The sequence below is a fragment of the Olea europaea genome, unplaced genomic scaffold (assembly GCF_002742605.1).
Source record: "Olea europaea var. sylvestris unplaced genomic scaffold, O_europaea_v1 scaffold1558, whole genome shotgun sequence".
NCBI lineage: Eukaryota > Viridiplantae > Streptophyta > Magnoliopsida > Lamiales > Oleaceae > Olea > Olea europaea.
Window position 1 is genome coordinate 294469 of NW_019233181.1, and position 21207 is coordinate 315675.

Here is a 21207-nt window from a genome sequence, read left to right on the forward strand (position 1 = left end):
AAAAATTACACTTCATACCATCTGATCTTATAAAGTATATCGATGACCAAGCGACATACCCATCTTATGTCCTCTTATAATCTCGCAGGATTTCATATCTCTTTAAGAAAATGAATGTCTACTGGCAATCCATGCATTTTTTAAACAAAAACACTTGCACTTAAAGTACCTTACTTCAGTGGAAAAAATCTAAAGCACGTTAAAAATAATTTCTCCGCTTTGAAAAATAGGTGATTAAAATATTCGATATATGCAAACTTTATTTCTAATACTACTCTCTCTCTCTCTCTCTCTCTCTCTCTCTCTCTCTTTCTTCTCTATCTCTCTCTCTTTGCCGTATGTATTGTATTTATTTTTTTGGTAGTCAATGATCAGGCTTTTAACATTATATTTATAGTTGAAAAAGACAATAGAATTTTGGTGAAATTGGGATGATAGAGACGTGTACCACCAAATTGGATAAAGCTAATTTTTTTGATAAAGCAAATCATAATGTGATTCATGTACTTGATTGTGATAAAAATATTTATAATTAATACTTATTAAATCAAAAATAGAATCATGGCCAACCACTACAATTACAATTACACTATAGAATTCCTATATATCTACACTTGTATTCATCCTAACAAGTGATTTGAGTTTTGGATTAGCTAAAAGAATTGTATTCATTTATCGACACTCAATTTGCCATCCTTATCAAATGTAATTTGGATTATCTGCATAAAAGAATCCTCCAATAAGGTTTTGAAAAAAAAATAGAAAGGTAAGGAATGTTTGGGATTTTTCAAAATAAATCCGGCTTAGATTTATTTAAAATTAACTTAACCTTTATCCTAAAATAAGAGATTAATAATTCTCTACCTAAAACCCCACACGTGGCTACCCAATGCAAGTTAATATTCTAATTCTTCTGCACGTGAAACTGGTGGCCCCAACTACACCAAATCCTAAACCAATTTAATTAAATAAAAAAAATCTATTCTTAGGACTGCGATATCTTTGGTCTAACTTATCCAAATTAACTTTTTCTGGAGCCTAAAATTCATGATTTAATATGATTTATCCAACAAGTCCAATATTGATATATTAAATCTTGATCTGTGAAAATCTAATTATTAGACCCAAATAAAAGAATAGGAATTTAAACTTATTTCATTTTAGTCACATTTATTTTTTTTTCAAAATAATAAAATATACTATATAAAAGAAATAGTTTTTATTTTTTAAATTTTTGGAGCATTACAATCTTCCTTCCTTAAAAGAATTCCGTCCTCGAAATTTACTTGCATTCGAATCTTCCGTGGCCTGCCCTTGGCCTAAAGTCAAAACTCTGGCCTTTTCCTTCCTTTCTGGCTCATCATTCTTCTTCGAAAGGTCCTCTTTGCAGTTTTTGGAAATATGCTCGATCTTACCACATCTATAGCACACATGCTTCCCATAAAGACATTCACCCCTATGCATTTTCTTGCACTTTGGACAAGGTGGAACGACTTGTCCAAAACCTAATTAGAAGTTAGCCTTCTTGTTCTGTCCTTCTCCTTCCTCCTCGTTGGACCCATCGCATTTTCTCTTTCTTGAAGGCTCGGCACCTTGCTGGGGAGTTTTATCAATTTTCAATCTATTTGAGATTGCTTGGCAGTCTGCAATACTTAGCTATAGGTGGTGAATTGGTGGGATGCCAGTATTCCACCAATCTGAGGACGCAATCCCAATTCGAACTTCCTTGCTTTCGTTGCTTCAGTGTCAACTAGGTGTGGTTCATACCTTGAGAGTTGTTCGAATTTTCTCCCATAATTCTCAAGCTTCATTTTTCCCTGTTTAAGTTGAAGGAATTCTGTCTCCTTTTGTTCTCTCAGAGCTTGGGGGAAGTATTTTCCCATCACTTCGTCCTTAGATTGTGTCCACGTCAGAGCACGTTGTTTACTTCTGTTCTAGTACGAGATGCAGACTCTCACTAGCGGCCTGCAGCATCAACCAACATGAATTCTGCACATAACGCCTTTTGAGCGTCAATGCAAGATAGATGTTTGAAGATTCGCTCCATTCCTCTTATCCATTCTTTGGCTGTCAGTGGGTCTGCCTTGCCATCAAAGATTGGGGGTTCATAGCAACGGAACTGTTCCACAATTGAGCTGATATTGTTAACGTTTGCACCATAGGGACCAACCCCATGCTTGTTGCCTACCAAATCTTGTACTACCCTTAGTAAATCCTTGATGATCGTAGCTTGATTTTGTTGTTGTCTCGACATTTTCTTAACACAAATAAAATTTTAATTTAGGAATATTTAATAAAACAACCTAATATTATTAATAATCTTTGTAATAACGAAGAAATATAAATTTCCAAATCCTTATATCTAGTAATGTGCTCTTCAAAATCAAATAAATAAATAAACAATTAAACTTTTCCTAAATAACACTTATTTCTAATCCCTATGAGTCCTAAAAAAATTCTTCTTTTATAGCATCTCACCATCTAAAGTAATGCATGACTCTAACTCAAAATCTACAATCAAATCAACAAATTTTGTGGTTGGATTTCCTGCTCAGATCTTCTGGCTCTGGTTCATAATCTTCCTCTGGGTCCTCTTCTAGCTCCTCCTCCTAGTCATCCTCTGGCTCTGGCTCAGGTTCGGGCTCGGGCACCAGTGCTTGTTGTCTATGATTTCATAAAATTATAATATCCTCACAGTACCCTTTAAAATCAATCTTATCCCAATCTTCTTCCAAATATAACCCATAATCCATATCCCTCACAAAGTAAGACACGTCTCTCCATTGAGATCACATAGTGCTTATAATGTAGTATATCGAGAGGACTGTCCCTTCATTATATCTGAACGATCTTACTCGCTTCCACTTAGAAAGGAAATCTTCAACATGTTCAACAGAAGTTCACTCCCATCTTAGTTCATAATTTATATAGTTCTCAATGGCCATTTCAGCACGCTGGAGATATGTTGGGTTATTCCTAGTCATCCTAATCACGTGACAAGTATAATTTCAATTATGTTTAATCTAAGCACGTCTTTAGTTACTACTAATGTTGAAATTGTTTATTGCTTTGGTCCTTGATCACCATTTGAGATCTATGATAGATGTGTAGACAATAAATAGGGCCTTACATTGTTGCCTTATTTAACTTTTAGTCATCTATTTTTTCATGAGCCTTCAAGATTTCTCTTTGTGTATCCGTTGGTTCCCTTTGTCTTCTCTAATCATCTTCAACCTCTAATTGGATGATTTTCTTTTTCTGAGTGAAAAGTGAATTTTTGTGATTTCGTGTGTAAGAAAAGAGTGAGTGGTTTTTTGTTGATGACTTCTAATCCATAGAAGCTGTGTTGACAACCAGTTAGGATCTGAGTTTAGTGATTTTTTGTTTGTATAGAAGGCTACAACGTTCTGAACCCTAGATCGTTGGTTCTGAGATGCCTTTGATTGTGTCTTTAGCTGTAACTGTTGGAAAATAGTTTGCACTTTTGTTATTCGATTTCTTGTTCTATTAACGTGCCCTTTCCTCCAAGGTCGTAGTCATTAATATAAAATCCTCAACACTCAAAATCTTAACATTGGGCTCCTAACTAAATAAATAAATAAATATAGGAGACAGTCATATATAATTGTCATCAGGTTTGCAATCTCTTGGTCGAAAATCAGGGGTTAATCATAATGCTTACCGGAGTCAACGTCCATCCACCTATCCAGATTGAGAAAAGGTTATCATTATATAAAATAATTTCAACTATCAAGTTTTCCGAACAAGTTGTAGTTGTCTTGATTGTAGTTTATGTAAGCTAAAGTGATAAAGCAAACAAAGAACAAGATCACAAGGCCGTTGATTCCTAAGAATGTCAGGAATCAAAATTTTAAATATTCATTGGTTCAAACAAACAATAATACCTGATTTAAAATCGTGATCTTGTTAACTTACAAATATACCGAGTAATTGATTTGATCATTCATAGGCATATGAATATCTACTTGGAGAGAAAAGAATTGAAAACTCTTAATTGAATATTTCTATTTCATATACAACCAAAAAGAGGCTGAAGTTCTAAGTGCAGCTCAAATATAGATCATACGAAGTAAACCTAACTACTGATGACAAATAAAAATAAAAATAAAATAATATATATTACACTAAATTCTTAAGTAATTAAAAGTCCGTTTGATTCTTATTTTTCTAAGAATAAGAATGAAAAATATAGTCGTCATGGAATCCACATAAGAGCTAGAAAGTCAAATATGATAACTTGATGCGATGAATAACGATCATATTTTTTATTTTTGTGGCCAAAGAATAGGAATCAAACGGACCCTAAGTTCAAAATTAGAAGCTAAATTCCTCTTATTGTGAATTTCATTCCATCAGCTATTCATAGTCAATAATCTGTACGTCGCATGGTTGTTCTTCTTCTAGTTTTTTATTTATTTATTTATTTTTATATATTTAATTCTCAGACGAACTCGTTGAATTCTTTTATTAGTTTTCTTAATTACATGCATAGTCACCAACATAGAGTGAACAAATGTGCCCAAAAATTCTAGTGGAGTACTAAAAATTAAAATGGATATTTATTCATTAATCATCAATTTATGTTTACATATTAAACTATTGAGGAAACATTCTTTTTATTCATTATGTAATTAATGACAAGCATTACATACAGTTTATTTTATTGAGTTGACGTTGGCGGAACACTTTGTTCATTCCTGAAGAAATTGGTTGGATCCACCTCTGTCTTCACCTTAACCAATCTTCTGAAATTATTGTTGAAATACTTAAATCCCCAAACACTTGCTTGCCTGTAGCTCGTATTCCCTTTAATATTGTTCATGCCAATATCCAAATCCCGATAATTGAAATATGCAGCTCTTGGAGATTTTGACACATAACGAGCCATAAAACTGTAAAGCCTCCGGATCCAGTTTATATGCCTTTGATATTCTGCATTATCTGCCCAGCCAACTCCATAGTGAATCATGAATATGTTGCCAGACCGATGTGGGAAAGGAATTTCTGATTCTGAGAAATCATTAATTCTCCCTCCATACGGACTGAATTGCAACTCGGCCCCATTTTCTTCTTCTTCCTTAAGAAAGTTCCATATGCTTTCGAGACCGTGTTCTGGAATTGGTTGCATCACGTAGTCAGATTTTGCTTTAGAATATGCCGTGGAAACTTGAGTTCTATTCAGCAAAACGTCCAGTGATTCACCCTGGAAACCTGCGAAAAAGAGTGTGGATTCTATCCATGGCATTTCAGTGCAATCTTCTTTCACCAAACCCAATTCTGGGAATTTCTGTTGCATTATTGGGAGAAGATCATCAACTCGGCCTAGGTACAAAGAAGTGAAGAATGCTCCTATTGTCCTCTTTCCATTTGAAGAGTTGAAGCTTCTTAGGAAGAGTCTTAACAAAAGATTATCATCAATCTTGTCAGCAACATATTGCCATCTGTGTACTAGCTGGGTTGCATTTTGTTCTAACGTTCTTGAAACATTAAAAACTGTCACAGTTTCTGGAATTACAATTAATTGCACCTTAAATGCAACTACAATTCCAAAACTGGTACCTCCACCTCCTCTAATGGCCCAAAAGAGATCTTCTCCCATGGATTCTCGGTTCAGAATTTTGCCATTAGCATCAATAAGTTTGGCATCAATGATGTGATCTGCCGCAATACCATGTTTACGGGACATCATGCCGTATCCTCCGCCACTGAAGTGCCCTCCAACACCTACAGTCGGGCAAACGCCGGCTGTGAAGGCCAAAGTCTTGCTTTTCTGAGAGATCGTATAATAAAGTTCACCAAGTGTTGCACCTGTTTGAACCCATGCAGTGTTTTTTTCTGTGTCAATGGATATTGATCGTAGGTTTCTCATATCCACAATAAAAAATGGAGTTTGAGATATGTATGAAAGTCCTTCGTAGTCATGTCCACCACTTCGGACTTTTAGCTGAATCCCATGTTTCTTAGAGCAATAAATTGCTGCCTGAATTTCGGATTCATGCTCCGGGGTGATGATTACAACAGGTTTCTGGCGAGAGTTTGATGCTGGCCGTAGGTTCCGTATTGAAGATTGGAGAATAGATAAATATGATACATTTTTCGGGGTGTAAATTGAATCAGAATCTGAGTTGGATCTATGAAACTGGACGGTGAGGCATTCAAGAAAATCATTTTCGTTATGAGCCGAAGAAGCTCCCGAAATTGAAATGAATGACAAAAGAAAAATTGAGAGTATACAAGCTGGATTAATCTGCATACTTTTTTTTGTAATCTATATTTCTCTTCTAATTGGTTGCTAATTCTTGAACAATATTGCATGTATTTATAGATGTACTTGTGGTGAATTTTCTAAATGACTGTAAAAATTCAAACTTCAATCATAAAACATATGGAGATTAATTCAATCACGCAAAAATAAATTTAAAAATGTGGTCTTATTGAAGAATAAATTATTGTTCTTTTATCTGTTTTTTTGTACAAGAATTTTTGGTTCAGATAAGCATGCAAACTGTAATTTCCAAGATATTACTTGTGTTACAAGTTTATCAAACAATTAGCAATTTAATATAATATTTTAATATTCTTAGAGGATAATGCATGAGATAAATGAAGATTTTTCTTAATCAGCAGCCTTCAAATAATCGCCAATATGGTGAGGTTGTTGGGTTCTTATAAGGGATTCAAGAAAATAATTTTTGTCTTGCATTTGAAGTAGTCAGAAAAATATTAGAATTGCTTAAAGAAATAAAAGAAGATGGCAGCCTTCAGAGTGTCCGTTAACCTTTTTATTGTTTAACCCTAATAAGATTGAAAGACAAAATTAAATCTTAAATATTGTTAACGTGGTCATCAGATGATTCTGTCCAGTCATTCTTCTTAAGGGTGCTGGAAATATCCCATTAGAGAATAAATTCAATCTTAAATATTTTTCACGTGATCTTTTTTCTCCTCATGAACAGTAAAAATAATTCTTCCCTGCATAATTTATTTTCGATTACGTATAATCTATTCCTTATTATAATATTCAGTGCTGAGAATGAGCCATTGACTTCTTAATCAAATAATAGAGACGAGTTCACAGCCAAATCACTTTGAGCAGCCGTTTGTATCGTTTGAAGATTAAAAAACAACTGCAAACCCTTATAATTGGTCGTTTGTTAAATCCGTTGGAAACAAACGGGGTTTGGAGAAGAGACAATAAGAATAACAAAAATTATAGCAACGAGATGAAGAAATCAGAAATTTGTCAAGAACAAATTCGAACGCTCAAACGCAGGATTGCTGTCCTCACACTATAGTTGCCCCTTTTGGGAATGAGATGCCTAAGGATTTTAGCAAACGGTTTGTAGGATTATACTTGTGTTTGATTGCCATTTTCATTTTTATTTGTAAAAGAATTTGCACCGTTACACAATAAAAATGCAGATGCATTTAATGTCCATCAGAAATGTTTTTACATTTTTACCCTTTTTTGCATTTATTTTCAAAGTTAAGGAAGGGGCATTTCAGGAAATTTCCATGCTATTGAGTCAAAAAAGACGACAGTGTATGGCCCACTTACTTTCGGCTACCACAAAGGTTAGGGCTAAATTTAAAATTGACCAACGCACCACAAGGATACTCCAATCACCAATGCTCAAAAATCCACAAAAGAAATGGTGAAGGTGCCACTTATAAAGGGAATAGAAGAAAGAGTTTGTTACTTCACAACACTCATAAAAGAGGCTCACAAAGAGGAAGAAGATAAACATACTTGGCTGCCTCACACAATCTCACAAACCACACAACCTCACAAAGATAAAGTAGAAAACGACTGCCCATCTTTCTTCTCACTACCATACCTCTCACACCACTCATTGAGCAAACGAAGTACGCCACAAAACTCAACCCACTATGCATGTAAACACATTACACAAAGTAATAAAATCACTCTAATTCATAAAATTACACACATCAAACATATTGAAAGTGTAACATACCAACGCAACAAAATTAAGTGATCACACATATAGAAAGTATTATACACATGCACATGCAATAACTAGGTTTACTCTCAATAAACCTCACAAAGGTCATCACTCGACCCAATAACAACATTTGTCTAACCTCTCTCATTATCTTTCCTTTTATTATCATTTTCAGAACAATCTATTTTCAACTATGTCCAATTTTTACCACAGTTAAAACTTATCTTATTTTTGAATGTAAATAAATAGTTTCATTCAATGTGGAATGATATGTGGGTCTCAAGATATTTTTAATGTTTCTAATATGTTTGTATTAATCATTCATCACCTATTTATAGGCCTCAATCAATACACCACAAAATGGTGTCAAAATATGATGAAGAGTGACAACTTTTAATCCAAAACGGTTCCCAAGTTTCAAATTGGAAATCCAGCCAACGGCTATTTTTTAACAATGTGCGTACGCATAGTATAAACCTTGTTTACACATAGTAGAAGAAAATATGATTCTATTTTGGCCAAAACACATTTGTGTACGCACAAAAATAAACATATGTGTGCACATAGGCAAAAATCAAATTTTCAAATTTTCAATTTCTTTTGATTCTACTAGTTCCACAATTGTGCCCAACAATTAGCCCATTATCATTCTATTGATTTTGAAAAAATATCCAATTTTGAAAAAATCAATTTGATCATATATTCGAAATGACAACACTTTTGCATAAGGATTATATATCTTTCAATTTGAATTTAACCATAGTATAATTCAAACAAAGTAAAGTTGGAATTAAAGGTAGCGTGGAAGCCTTGAATCAATTATTCCTTATGACAATACTGGTAAGAACGCACACATAAGTATCATGTGTTCTCAAATTTTCCAACTCGCTTAGCGCTTTTATGGCTTATGCTCATCTATTGATGGCAAAAAAACACGCCCCGCCTCGAATGGGGTAAAAAAAATCCACCCTGAATAGGTTTGTGGGGGGCCCCGTCGTGGGACAGGGCGGCGTACCCTTTCCCCCCCTCGAATCCGCCCCGTGAAGGAAAAATGACACGTCCCTTCTCGAATCACTCTAGTGGACTCAAAACGTGACTTGTGCCGATGATAGATGCTAACTAGATGTCAAATCTATCACCAAGGCTGATTATGAGTTATTTCAAAAAATGCAACAAAATCAAATGCTTATGTAAAATATAATGCGATTGGCCCAAATTATTTACTTTGTACTTCATCAATATGAGTTATAACATTCAACATGTCGTGCTCTCATTCCAAAATCATTAGGTTCTTCCAGCTAAAAAGAATTAATTGTTACCTATAGGAAAAATTACAGGAAAATATATAAGTTGATAGCTCAGTGAGTGGAGAAGTTCGAAAATAATATACTTTTTTAATTTTACATTTTTATCAAAAATCAAGTTCATATCATTGCATAAATCGCAACATAACATCATTTAATTATAGCCAAAACTTGAGACATTCACATATCGTAGTAAAATGTCATCTCGAAGTCAAGCTATAAATATAAACTAATAACTGTACTATAATCTTATCATATCAAATTTACTGAAAAATCCACTAAAAAATGTACCCTCTGATGAAAATCTGTAATCCGTTTCTTGAGCTAAGAACTTTCGTCACGGACCTTTGGCCCCCTCTATAAACAAAAATCGATCTCAAAGACCTCTTATAATCAATTATAGAACACGATCAAGGCCCCTCAGTGAACTATATATACACGGTCGAGACCCCTTCATCCTTGGTCCAAGACCCTTCAGTGTAGTATAAAACACGGCCAAGGCCTCCCAGTGAACTATATGTACATGGTCGAGACCCCTTCATCCTCGGTCCAAGACCCCTCAATGTAGTATAAAACACGGCCAACGCCCCTCAGTAAACTGGAAGAAATATATAGTCATGGGTACTTTTCTGATCGATCTCAAAATCATATCTCATATTCTAATTCACAATGTACCGTATACAATCTTTGAAATCCCACATGTAACATAATAAAAGATATTTCCATAATAACCATATAATTCGAACGCATAATTGCATATAATTGCACACTTTAACAATATACTTAATTTATAAATACTTTAAAAATATTTATATTTTTCCACTCACAGAATTATGCACACCAAAATCAACTTGGTTGATAAGATGTCTCGATATTCGTATTGGCATCTGAAATATGATATAATTTTTAAATAAATTTCAATAATTAAATAAGCAATACCCAAACTTAATTATTTCACGTTTAAGCGATTTTTAAAGTCTCTTTAATCACTAAAACTAATTTTTCTTTTATTTTACTCAATTTCGTAGCTTATTATACTTAACCCCTTCAATAAAATTGAATTTAATCTGACACTTTAAAAACTATAAAATTAAACGTAACTACGTAATAATTAACTTTTTAATCACTAAATTTCATAGCTTATTTCATAACTACGTAATAAGTAATTCTTTAATCACTAAAACTAATTTTTCTTTTATTTTACTCAATTTCATAGCTTATTTTACTTAACCTTTTCAATAAAATTGAATTTAATCTGACACTTTAAAAACTATAAAATTAAACATAACTACGTAATGAGTAACTTTTTACTTACCTTTAAATTGAAGAATTCAAGCTTATTAGCATGAAGCACTTATTTTCTAACAATAAAGGCGAACTTTTCTTTTCTTTTTTCTTTTTTCTTTTTTTTTAACTTTTGACTTTTCTTTTAATTAAACTAAAGTATTACAAAACTTTGACAAAATGGTATGGTGTATTACAAACTTACCCCCTTCAAAGAATTTCGTCCCCGAAATTCAACCAACTAAAATTCGAACATATAAGGATAGTATGTGCATTTAATCATCACTTGCCATAATGCACCTTCCATTGAATTATTTTTCCAACAACATAATGAGTCATAGAATTCGTTCTTTCCTATCATACTTCGAATAACATTCTAAGAACCAATATATGATATTCTCTGATTTTCCTTTTATCAAACCTTAGGAAAACTCAATTATTTCCATAACTTGAAGTTCAAGATACCACTTTTCATGTTCTCCAAATCTTCATATCCATTTAAACTATTCTCTAATCAAATTCTTTCTCTGTAACAATGGTAACATGCTAAAACCAAATGACATTCTTTCACCAATTTCTTCATAATAATTACGTCATTGGAATATTTCAATATCATATAGAACCTCAATTATCGGCACTTGTGTCTAATACTTATATGTCAATCTCATGAAAAATAATAATTATCCAAGTCCCCTTTAATTAACCAACCATAGTTTATAGTCTCTCTTTTGAACTTGTCTTTATAGCGTCTCACATTCTATCAAAATAAGCTGCACAAGGTAACTTAGGTATATAACTCCTTACAACTAAGCCAAAGGTAGATGGTCCAATTCCACCATGTCATTAACAATCTGGTCTAAATATAATTTTATAAATCTATCCCATGAACTGAATATATCACTTGAAAGAATCTTGTAACCTTTATCAATCTATCAACAATGATTTAAATACCATTTCGTCTCCATTCTGTGTACTTGGAACCCCAAATGAAAACTATTTGAGGGTAACTACCTCAATTCTAAACTGACAATATTTCTAAAAATTCAATTGTTCATGAATTTTCAAAAATTCTAGATAGCCCCAACAAAACAATTGAGATAGCTCAATATGGTGTTCGTTTCCTTAATTCTATATCAACCAATGATAATATATAAGCAATTTCCATTTCCACAATTTTGAATAAAATATACTTTAAACTCTGTTAATAGATAAGTATCAATGGTTCTCGCAATGTTATGATACCAAAATTCAGAAATTCAACCTCAATATACCCAATTATGAATCATGTTTTAATCAAACACCTTCAACAATCTACAATATAATCCATAATTCATCATTTTACTTTAGGACACTTTCTAAACCTCAACATAATCCATTATCACAATTCAAACCTTCATCAACTTTAGATACAAGAGTAAATGTTTCCTCAAAATATAATTTAATAGCAACATTTTACCTTCTTAAATCCACATAATTTTGATTTTCTGTCTTTCTGTGAAGGGATAATTATAACAGTTAAACCATGACAATTCTATACTCTTATTCCATAAAAAGGCTACTAGTCTATCACCAATGCATAAGCTTTCTTATATATCGCACAAAAACCTTCAATTAAGATTATAGCCTAAAGATATCGTTCCACAATTGAATAAAATTTACATTTGATGATCGTCTTAGACTGTAAACTATCCAACATATCATCCATATGTTCCATAACATAGATTTTGATAAGCATGGAATACTTTATTTGTGAAACCCAAAATTACAATCGAAAATAACCCAATTATTTCATCACATTATTTTGCTATAGAATAACCATAGCATTAATGTACATGCTATTCACCATATCATCTTATGATTATGTAACCTTATCGTTTATCGTCATATCGTATAACCTAAAATATTTAATTATATCAAGTTTTTCTTAACATCAAATTAATAACCTATGTATTTATCACGCGAACCTTTTTACACATCAATATACCACCAAGATTTCCTATGTTAATTTTTCAATCTCAATAAATTCCAACTCTATCATTCTCTGCTCTCTTTTTTCACATCCCTTACAATCAATAGCTCATAAATAATCGAAATAATTGGAATCACCGAAGATAATGAAAATTCCTCACTGGTTGTTACCATATCATTCCCTTTTGTTCGTTGTGCAACTCTATCAAGTAATTCAACATATAAATTGATAATTAAGTTGTAGTACCATATATCACTTTGAATGTTTATGCATAAACAACCTATAAAATCATTAAAAACTGTTCAACTCTTAATAGGTTACATACACCATTATTCCAATCCAACAACTAGTAACATTTCCAACCATCGGATCATTGCGACTATCATACTTACACACTAGTCATTTCTAGATCTGTTAAAATTATTTTTCTATCATTTTTGGATCCATACATTTTAGCTTGAGAGCCTATGATTTTCGCCACCATAACATGTGACCACACACTGAATACGTGTGATATGCTAATGCATGAACTATGAAGACTTTCAAAACTTTATAAATCATGCTCTGATACCACTTTGACACGTCCCGTCTCGAATCACCATAGTGGACCCGAAACGTGACGTGTGCCAATGATAAATGCTTACTAGATGTCAAATCTATCACCAATGCTGACTTTGAGTTATTTCAAAAAATACAACAAAATCAAATGTTTATGTAAAACATAATGCGATGGGCCCAAATTATTTACTTCGTACTTCATCAATATGAGTTATAACATTCAACATGTCGTGTGACTCTCATTCCAAAATCATTAGGCTCTTCCAGCTGTAGGAAAAATTACGGGAAAATATATGAGTTGATAGTTCAGTGAGTAGAGAAGTTCGAAAATAAATACTTTTTTAATTTTATATTTTTATCGAAAATCGAGTTCTTATCATTGAATAAATCGCAACATAACATCATATAATTATAGTCTAAATGTGAGATATTCACATAACGTATTAAAATGTCATATTGAAGTCAAGCTATAAACATCAACTTATAACTGTATTATAATCTCATCATATCAAATATACTGAAAAATTCACCAAAAATGTACCCTCTGACTAAAATTTGTAATCCACCCCTCGGGTTAAGAACTTGGCCCCCCTCCGTGAACGAAAGCCAGTCCTAAAGACCTCTCATAATCAATTCTAGAATACGCTCAAGACCCCTCAGTGAACTATATGTACATAGTCGAGACCCCTTCATCCTCGGTCCGAGACCCCTTCATCCTCGGTCCAAGACCCCTCAGTGTAGTATAGAACACGGTCAAGGCCCCTCAGTGAACTAGAAGAAATATATAATCACGGGTATTTTTTTAGTCGATATCAAAATCATATCTCATATTCCAATTCACAATGTACCGTGTATACAATCTTTGAAATCCCACATGTAACATAATAAAAGATATTTTCATAATAACCATATAATTCGAATGCATAATTGCATATAATTGTACATACTTTAACAATATACTGAATTTATAAATACTTTAAAAATATTTATATTTTTTTCTCACAGAGCTATGCACGCCGAAATCAACTTGGTCGATAAGATGTCTTGATATTTGTATCGTCGCCTGAAATATGATATAATTTTTAAATCAACAATTAATTATTTAAAGTAATTTCAATAATTAAATAGACGATACCCAAACTTAATTATTTCACGTTTAACCAATTTTTAAAATCTCTTTAATCACTAAAACTAATTTTTCTTTTATTTTACTCAATTTCATAGCTTATTATACTTAACTCCTTCAATAAAATTGAATTTAATCTAACACTTTAAAAACTATAAAATTAAACATAAGTACGTAATAAGTAGCTTTTTACTTACCTTTAAATTGAAGAACTCAAGATTACTAGTAGGAAGCACTTATTTTCTAGCAATATAGGCGAAATCTTTTTTTTTTTTTTTTTTTTTTTTTTTTTTTTTTTTTTTTTTAAAATAATTTTTTTAAAAAATTTAAAAAAAAAAAAAAAAAAAAAAAAAAAAAAAAAAAAAAAAAAATTTTTTTTTTTTTTTTTTTTAAGTAGCTTTTTACTTACCTTTAAATTGAAGAACTCAAGATTACTAGTAGGAAGCACTTATTTTCTAGCAATATAGGCGAAATCTTTTTTTTTTTTTTTTTTTACTTTTGACTTTTCTTTTAGTTAAACTAATGTATTACAAAACTTTGACAAAATGGTATGGTGTGTTACAAAAAAATAAATAAAAAGATTAAAAATAATTTTATTTTTAGACAATTCACTCGTTAAAAATCCATTTTGAATTTCTATTTTATTCTCTAATAATAACATAACTCGAAACATTGAAAATATAAAACATAAAAGATAAATAAACGAGGCAAGTAGTTGCCCCTCCAAGCCCTAACGAGCCAAGGTTTGGGTGGATGGGACGGGGCGAGGCGGAGGTGCCCCGTCCTGTTGCCATCCCTATGCTCATCCTATTCAACAATTTTTTAAAAAAAAAAAAACTCTAACTCTCTATTGAGACAGCACCACCTCGAAGTTTGTTTAGATGAAATTCTTCTAATACCTTTGTTACTTTTAGAGGTACTTGTGTTTTAATACTGAACTTCATTAAGAGGTTAAAGCTTAACCCTCATTTTAGTAACAACATGCATTATTTTAATTTGGATAGGGTTATTGCAGATTTTAATAATGCTACAACTATCCACATATCGAATGACTTGTTGTTACCCTTTGAATCTCGTGGATTACCTTTTGAGTAATGATATGTACGGTTGCCATCATTGGTGGACCTTTGTAGTTTAGGAGTTTCAATCCCATCTTACTTGAAGTAGACACCACTAAATTTCTTTTTAGTGGTCTAGTTAAAGGATCCACTAAATTCTCTATGAAAATTATTTCACCTTTGATAATTTCCTTTTGAAGTCACGCCTAAGACTTATATATCTAAATTTTTCATAACATGTGACTTAGTATCGTATCTAATATAGCTAGCCAATGATTGATAGATACGACTCGTCATCTCCAAGAAATCTTTTTCTCACTAGCTTTATCTAAAGCTTTATTGATATTCAAACACATCTGGAAGATTTCTATCAACCATCACACTAGTCAATCACTTTAATTTGTGGATTTCATACTTGGGCATTCACTTATCATCATTGAATCATTACAATGATCTTCAATTTATGAATATTCTCTAAATATTCCCATTGGTTTTGCAAGTGCCGTGACCTTCTTTCACCCATTTCATCCACTTTAGACTTAATCTATGTTAACCTTATAATTGTATAAGAATTTTCTATCTTTTCTTCTTCATAGATATTTTTCTATGATTAAAAGGTTTAGAGAATTGTAAGTTACCCCATAAATTAGAAATTCATGTGCAATCAAGTAATTTTGCATTCACAAGTCTTGAACTTCTCATATAAGTTCACAAGCATCAATGTTAACCCCTACGATTAGGGTTATTTTAGAGCTTATTCATATGTTAACCCCAATTTGGGACCATTTTTGAACTTAGAGTTCATCAACTCTTCCATGGCTCAGTCCACTTATCACTTTGATAACATCCGTGAAAGTTTAAGTATTTTCAGATGGTAATATTAATTCACAATGTACTTCTAATAAACTATCTTTAATTTTGATCACACAATTTGATCAAGGTCATCTCATAGATCGACAATGCTTTTCCAAACTTAAACCAAATCAATTGGCTCCATAATTGAAGTCAAGTTCAATAACGAATAAGACCAAACATCTTGATTCACTAGAATTACAATTTGTCACTTTCACAAGATAATATTATATCACATTGAATAATAAAGCATATATTCACCTAATTCATGTTTGGACAAAATCACTTGTCATATGCAAATATAATTTTGCATAAGATCATTTTCTTTAATTTTATCAAATTGATTGAGGCTATCATCATTAATCAAAGTTAATAAATTTTAACAAGACATGAATTCAACCAACCAGTTTATCATGTCGTTCTCATATTCCAATAAAAGAAATTATTATTGAAATTCATACACTTTCAACAAGTAGTTGTCATTCCAAGCATATGAACCATTTCTAATTTCAAGTCATTAAATGGGTTAATTCTCGTCACCAAATGATGATTTTCACTTAGACAAATTCAACTTAAAAGTGCATACGAGTCATATAGTTAAACTCGACTAATGGTTATGATAATTGCCATTGAATTGCCATGCATCACTTTGTCATTCTCATTGTAAATGTAATCATATTTTAAATATAGGATTATGCGAGCCATTTAGAGCGGATCATAAATTTTGCAAATTAATACAATTAAAGGTCCTTTTAGACCTAATTTAATATAACAATAATTAAGTAAAGAGAGATAGTCACACCATAATAATATAATCATCCTTGAGATATCAACTTCAACACGGATTAACAATTTTAAGCAACATCAATTATTCCTTTCAAAACCACATTTTCCACGTTAGCATGTAAATCATGCAGATTAAAAACAAGAAAGACACTCATTTTCCATCATCTAAATTGATCCTAGAATATTTCATAATATTCTACATAATATTCTACCAATAAGAGGCTTAATTCTCATTAATAAACAATCGTACTATTCTTTTAAGTTTTTCATGTTGACACCAAGTCAATTATATTATAGTCTTTCATGAGCCTCTCCCATTTCCATATATTGCATATAAATCAAGTTCCATAATAAAGCATATTCAAATTAAAAGATGATACACATGCTCAAGGAATTTATACAATTACGCAATTTGTAATTATGGACATAATGTTCAGATTCCTTCCGCTAGTAGGAAATCTCTATATATTCTCATGAAGTCTATATGTGATTCCATCAAATATTTATCATATATACTTTACAGAATATGACCATGAAACGAACATGCATCTTTAATTTTCATGCAACGTTATGATTTTCATATTTCCATTTTCACGAGTATTCTTATGAACACGTGAGACAATTTTATGCACAACCAAGATTCATCTTATAATCATTGAGGTGCAAAATAGATTATGTGTATATTATATTCACAAAACATACCGCATACGTGAAAATAAATCCAATTTCGACTTATCGAATTTGGAGAAGGCGAAATGATAATTTACCAAATCCAAATGCAAGAATCTGTATTCATGTCTTTCAAATGGGATTCAATCCTTTTCATTCTTCAAGGGAAACATTTCTTTCCAACATGTTCCAGATTTCTTCGCAAAATTTCATCCCATTAAACAATCAAACAAGATCTGGATTTCATCAACTTGTTCTTGGCCAAAGTGATTTAGTTCTCCATCGCAAAATATCATTTGAGATTTTTGAAAACAGAGGGGTTTGGAGAAGGGACAAAAGGAATAACAAAAATTACAGCAACAAGATGAAGAAATCAAAAAGTTGTCAAGAACAAATTCGAAGGCTCAAACATGGGATCGCTGTCTTCAAACGATATTTGCCTTCTCTCAGGATTGAATGAGATGCTTAAAGGTTTTGGCAAATAGTTTGTAGAATTATTTCAAGTCTTATAAAGAATTTAGCACTAGAGTATACAATCCTCCAAAACTTTAATAACACTATGAAGATATTGAATATGAATGTAAATCAATAGTTTGATTCAATGTGGAATGATATGTGGATCTCAAGATGTTTTCAATGTTTCTAATTTGTTGGTATTGATCATTAATCACCTATTTATAGGCCTCAATAAATACACCACGAAATGGTGCCAAAACATGATGAAAAGTGTACACTTTTAATTCAAAACGGTCCCCAAGTTTCAAATTGGAAAACCAACCAACGACTATTCTTTTAACATTGTGTGTACGCATAGTATAAACCTTGCGTATGCACAGTAGAAGAAAATACGATTCTGTTTTGGCCAAATACATCTCATGTATGCACAAAAATAAGCATATGCGTACACATAGGCAAAAATCAAATTTTCCATTTTTCATTTTCTTTTTATTCTACTAATTCAACAATTGTGTCCAGCAATTAGCCCATTATCATTCCATTGATTTTGAATAAATATTCAACAAAACCTCCATTATTTGGTCCTGAAAACCCAATATTTCACGTGCAATGCACGATCTTCGTCCAGGAAGTACAAATACATATTCATTGGGGAGATTATAGTACTTTGGTGCCTTGTTCTATAATGGAAGTAGCACTCCCATGTTTCAAACTTTGCAAGTACTTCTAAGTTGAAATATTTGGAAATTTTCTCTTATTCGCCCTCGTGTGATTTTGAGCGTATATTATGTCTCTACCTTTTTGCTTAATATATAATATCATTTGATGTTGCTTTAGAGAATTATAAACCCTATTCTATCCCACCACGAGTTGTTAGTTTAAAGAAAGAAAATAAAAAATCTAGAACGCGCAGGATTTTTAGAGGTTGGCCTCAATGTAAAACTAGAATTTTCGTCTGTAGAGCTCCGTCCACCAACTCCTCGGGAGGGTGGCTACCTGCCCCATTCCAATCCTACAAAGACCTTACTACAAAGTTCGATCTACAGCCAGCTCTGTAAACCGACAATAGTTAGGCTCCACAACATTATCGATCAATGTCTTGCCCCTTCCACAGTAGCTTGGCAATCTCTTTTGAAAGAAATAACTAATGATAGTAAACGTGTTGCCAAGTGTTATATTTTGCTCTAATGACCTTGGTTGCTACAAATTCTTAATAAAGATAAGGACATTCATATTCATAATTCAAAAATAAAATAAAATAAAATAAAATGTACTTAAACAAATATTTCTTAAGAACGATTCGAATATTCAGAGCAATTGGAAGTGCATAAAGGATATTTGGAATTGTTTTGGAAGAGCTCAAAAAGAATTACAACATGAAATTGTTTTCAATTCAATTGCTCGTCCAATAAGTGTACAAGGATTTAATTGTTAACTCAACTTTCTATACCTTTTAAGAGACTCATTGAGCTTACACAAGATACATTAACCATGACAATTACAAACTTTCAAGATAAGTTTAACAGTAAACTAAAAATATAGTTTTACTCAATAAATGAATTACTTATCCAACAGGCCAAAGTGGAAGGTGTCCTGCCAAAATAGCTCCAATCTTCGAAGGAAAACAAAAAGAAAAAGAATAAAAACAAAGACCAGCAAAATTGAACATGTAGCTACTCAAGAATTAGTTCAATCCACCTCGGTTTAAGTATAATATTCGATTGAATTTATTCTAATATTCTTAAATCTCCAAACACAATATTGTTTCATTCTAATTCCCCAATTCCTACAATCAAAATATGAAGATATTTAGATATTTCGAGACTTAACGAACCCTAAACTCATAAAGCCTCGAGTCTACCAAGTTATAGCAGGGTGATGTGTAATTATCCAAACTTTCAAATTAATCGACATACATTTCTGCAAGAGACAACCAAGCTGTCAAAACAAGAACATCTGCCTCAACGTGTAAATAGTTGAAAAGTATTAGCTCAAAGGAATTTCACGAATTGTTCACTCCCACCATGAAGAAAACTCGAAGGAATTGTTGAATAAATGTTCTTTTACATATATTACTTTCCATATATACATTTTTTTATTAGTACAACTTGAAGCTGTTTGTTTTCATAGAGTAAATTTTCAAAGATGTTACGTGTGGTTTACATTATAGATATGTCAAACAAAAATAAGTCAATATAACGTTTTTATAATGTATATTCATGTGTATAGGATAATGCATGCCGCGAATCAAGATTTCTCTAAATGGATATGCCATTGTCCACATCTCGGATTTCTGAGACTTAATCGTCACAAGAAATAAAAAGGCCATTAAACTCTGATTATGGGATTCGTTACTTTACTTGCATGTTTGATCCTCAGAGTCGATTAGTGCTTGCTGAGATGAAGCCGAAACTTCGTTGGGTTGATTAGGAATAGAACGCCAGGAAATTGAGAAAAATAAATAAATAACACTCTTACCATTAGTTTATTCTAAGAATATCAAGAATTTAGGAATTAAATATTCATTGATTGAAGAATAATAAAAAAATAATGCAAGAGGTTTGAGAAAATTCAAAGTTTTTATTCAATGATCATTTGCAAACCCCTACGTTGCATAGAAACGAAAACAGGAAACGAAACGAGTCGCGACATGGGGAAATCTTATTTCAGAAAAAAGTAGGACATGAAATGTTGGAAAACATTATATTAAAATTATTAATTGTTAAAACAATTGAGAGGAAAGATGTTGTATGTAATACCTCGAAATTTTTTGATATATTGTAGTTCGGCTCGTTTATGAAGTTAAAAAAAAAAAATTAGGACTAAAAATGAAGAATTCCAATAATATAGGAACTAAAGTGAAAAATAGTAAACACATCCTATTACGTAATAAAATATTATAGAAAGTAAAATATAATAATTTGTAGTTATTATTTTCTAAAAGTCGAAGTTTGAGGAGATAAAGCGCAAGTAGTCCAAGAAAAAAATAGGTTATTTCAAGGAAAAATATGTTAAAAATATTCATTTTAGGCTTCTATTAAATTATTTGCAAATAGATGTAAGAGAGAAAATAATAATTTTTTAAATTAAAGAGTAATAGAAATTATAATTTTGAAGAATAATAAATGGTATGTAAAGTGTTAAATAATGTAAAATATAA

At 31.8% G+C, this 21207-nt stretch overlaps 1 protein-coding gene across 1 annotated transcript; it reads right to left on the bottom strand.

Annotated features, from left to right (window-relative positions):
- Positions 1–4558: 4558 nt before the first annotated feature.
- On the bottom strand, positions 4559–6317 carry LOC111376733 (berberine bridge enzyme-like 18). Its single transcript, XM_022999714.1, has one exon. It carries the CDS (start codon positions 6272–6274, stop codon positions 4682–4684), a length of 1593 nt encoding a protein of 530 aa, XP_022855482.1. The 5' UTR covers positions 6275–6317; the 3' UTR covers positions 4559–4681.
- Positions 6318–21207: the final 14890 nt, after the last annotated feature.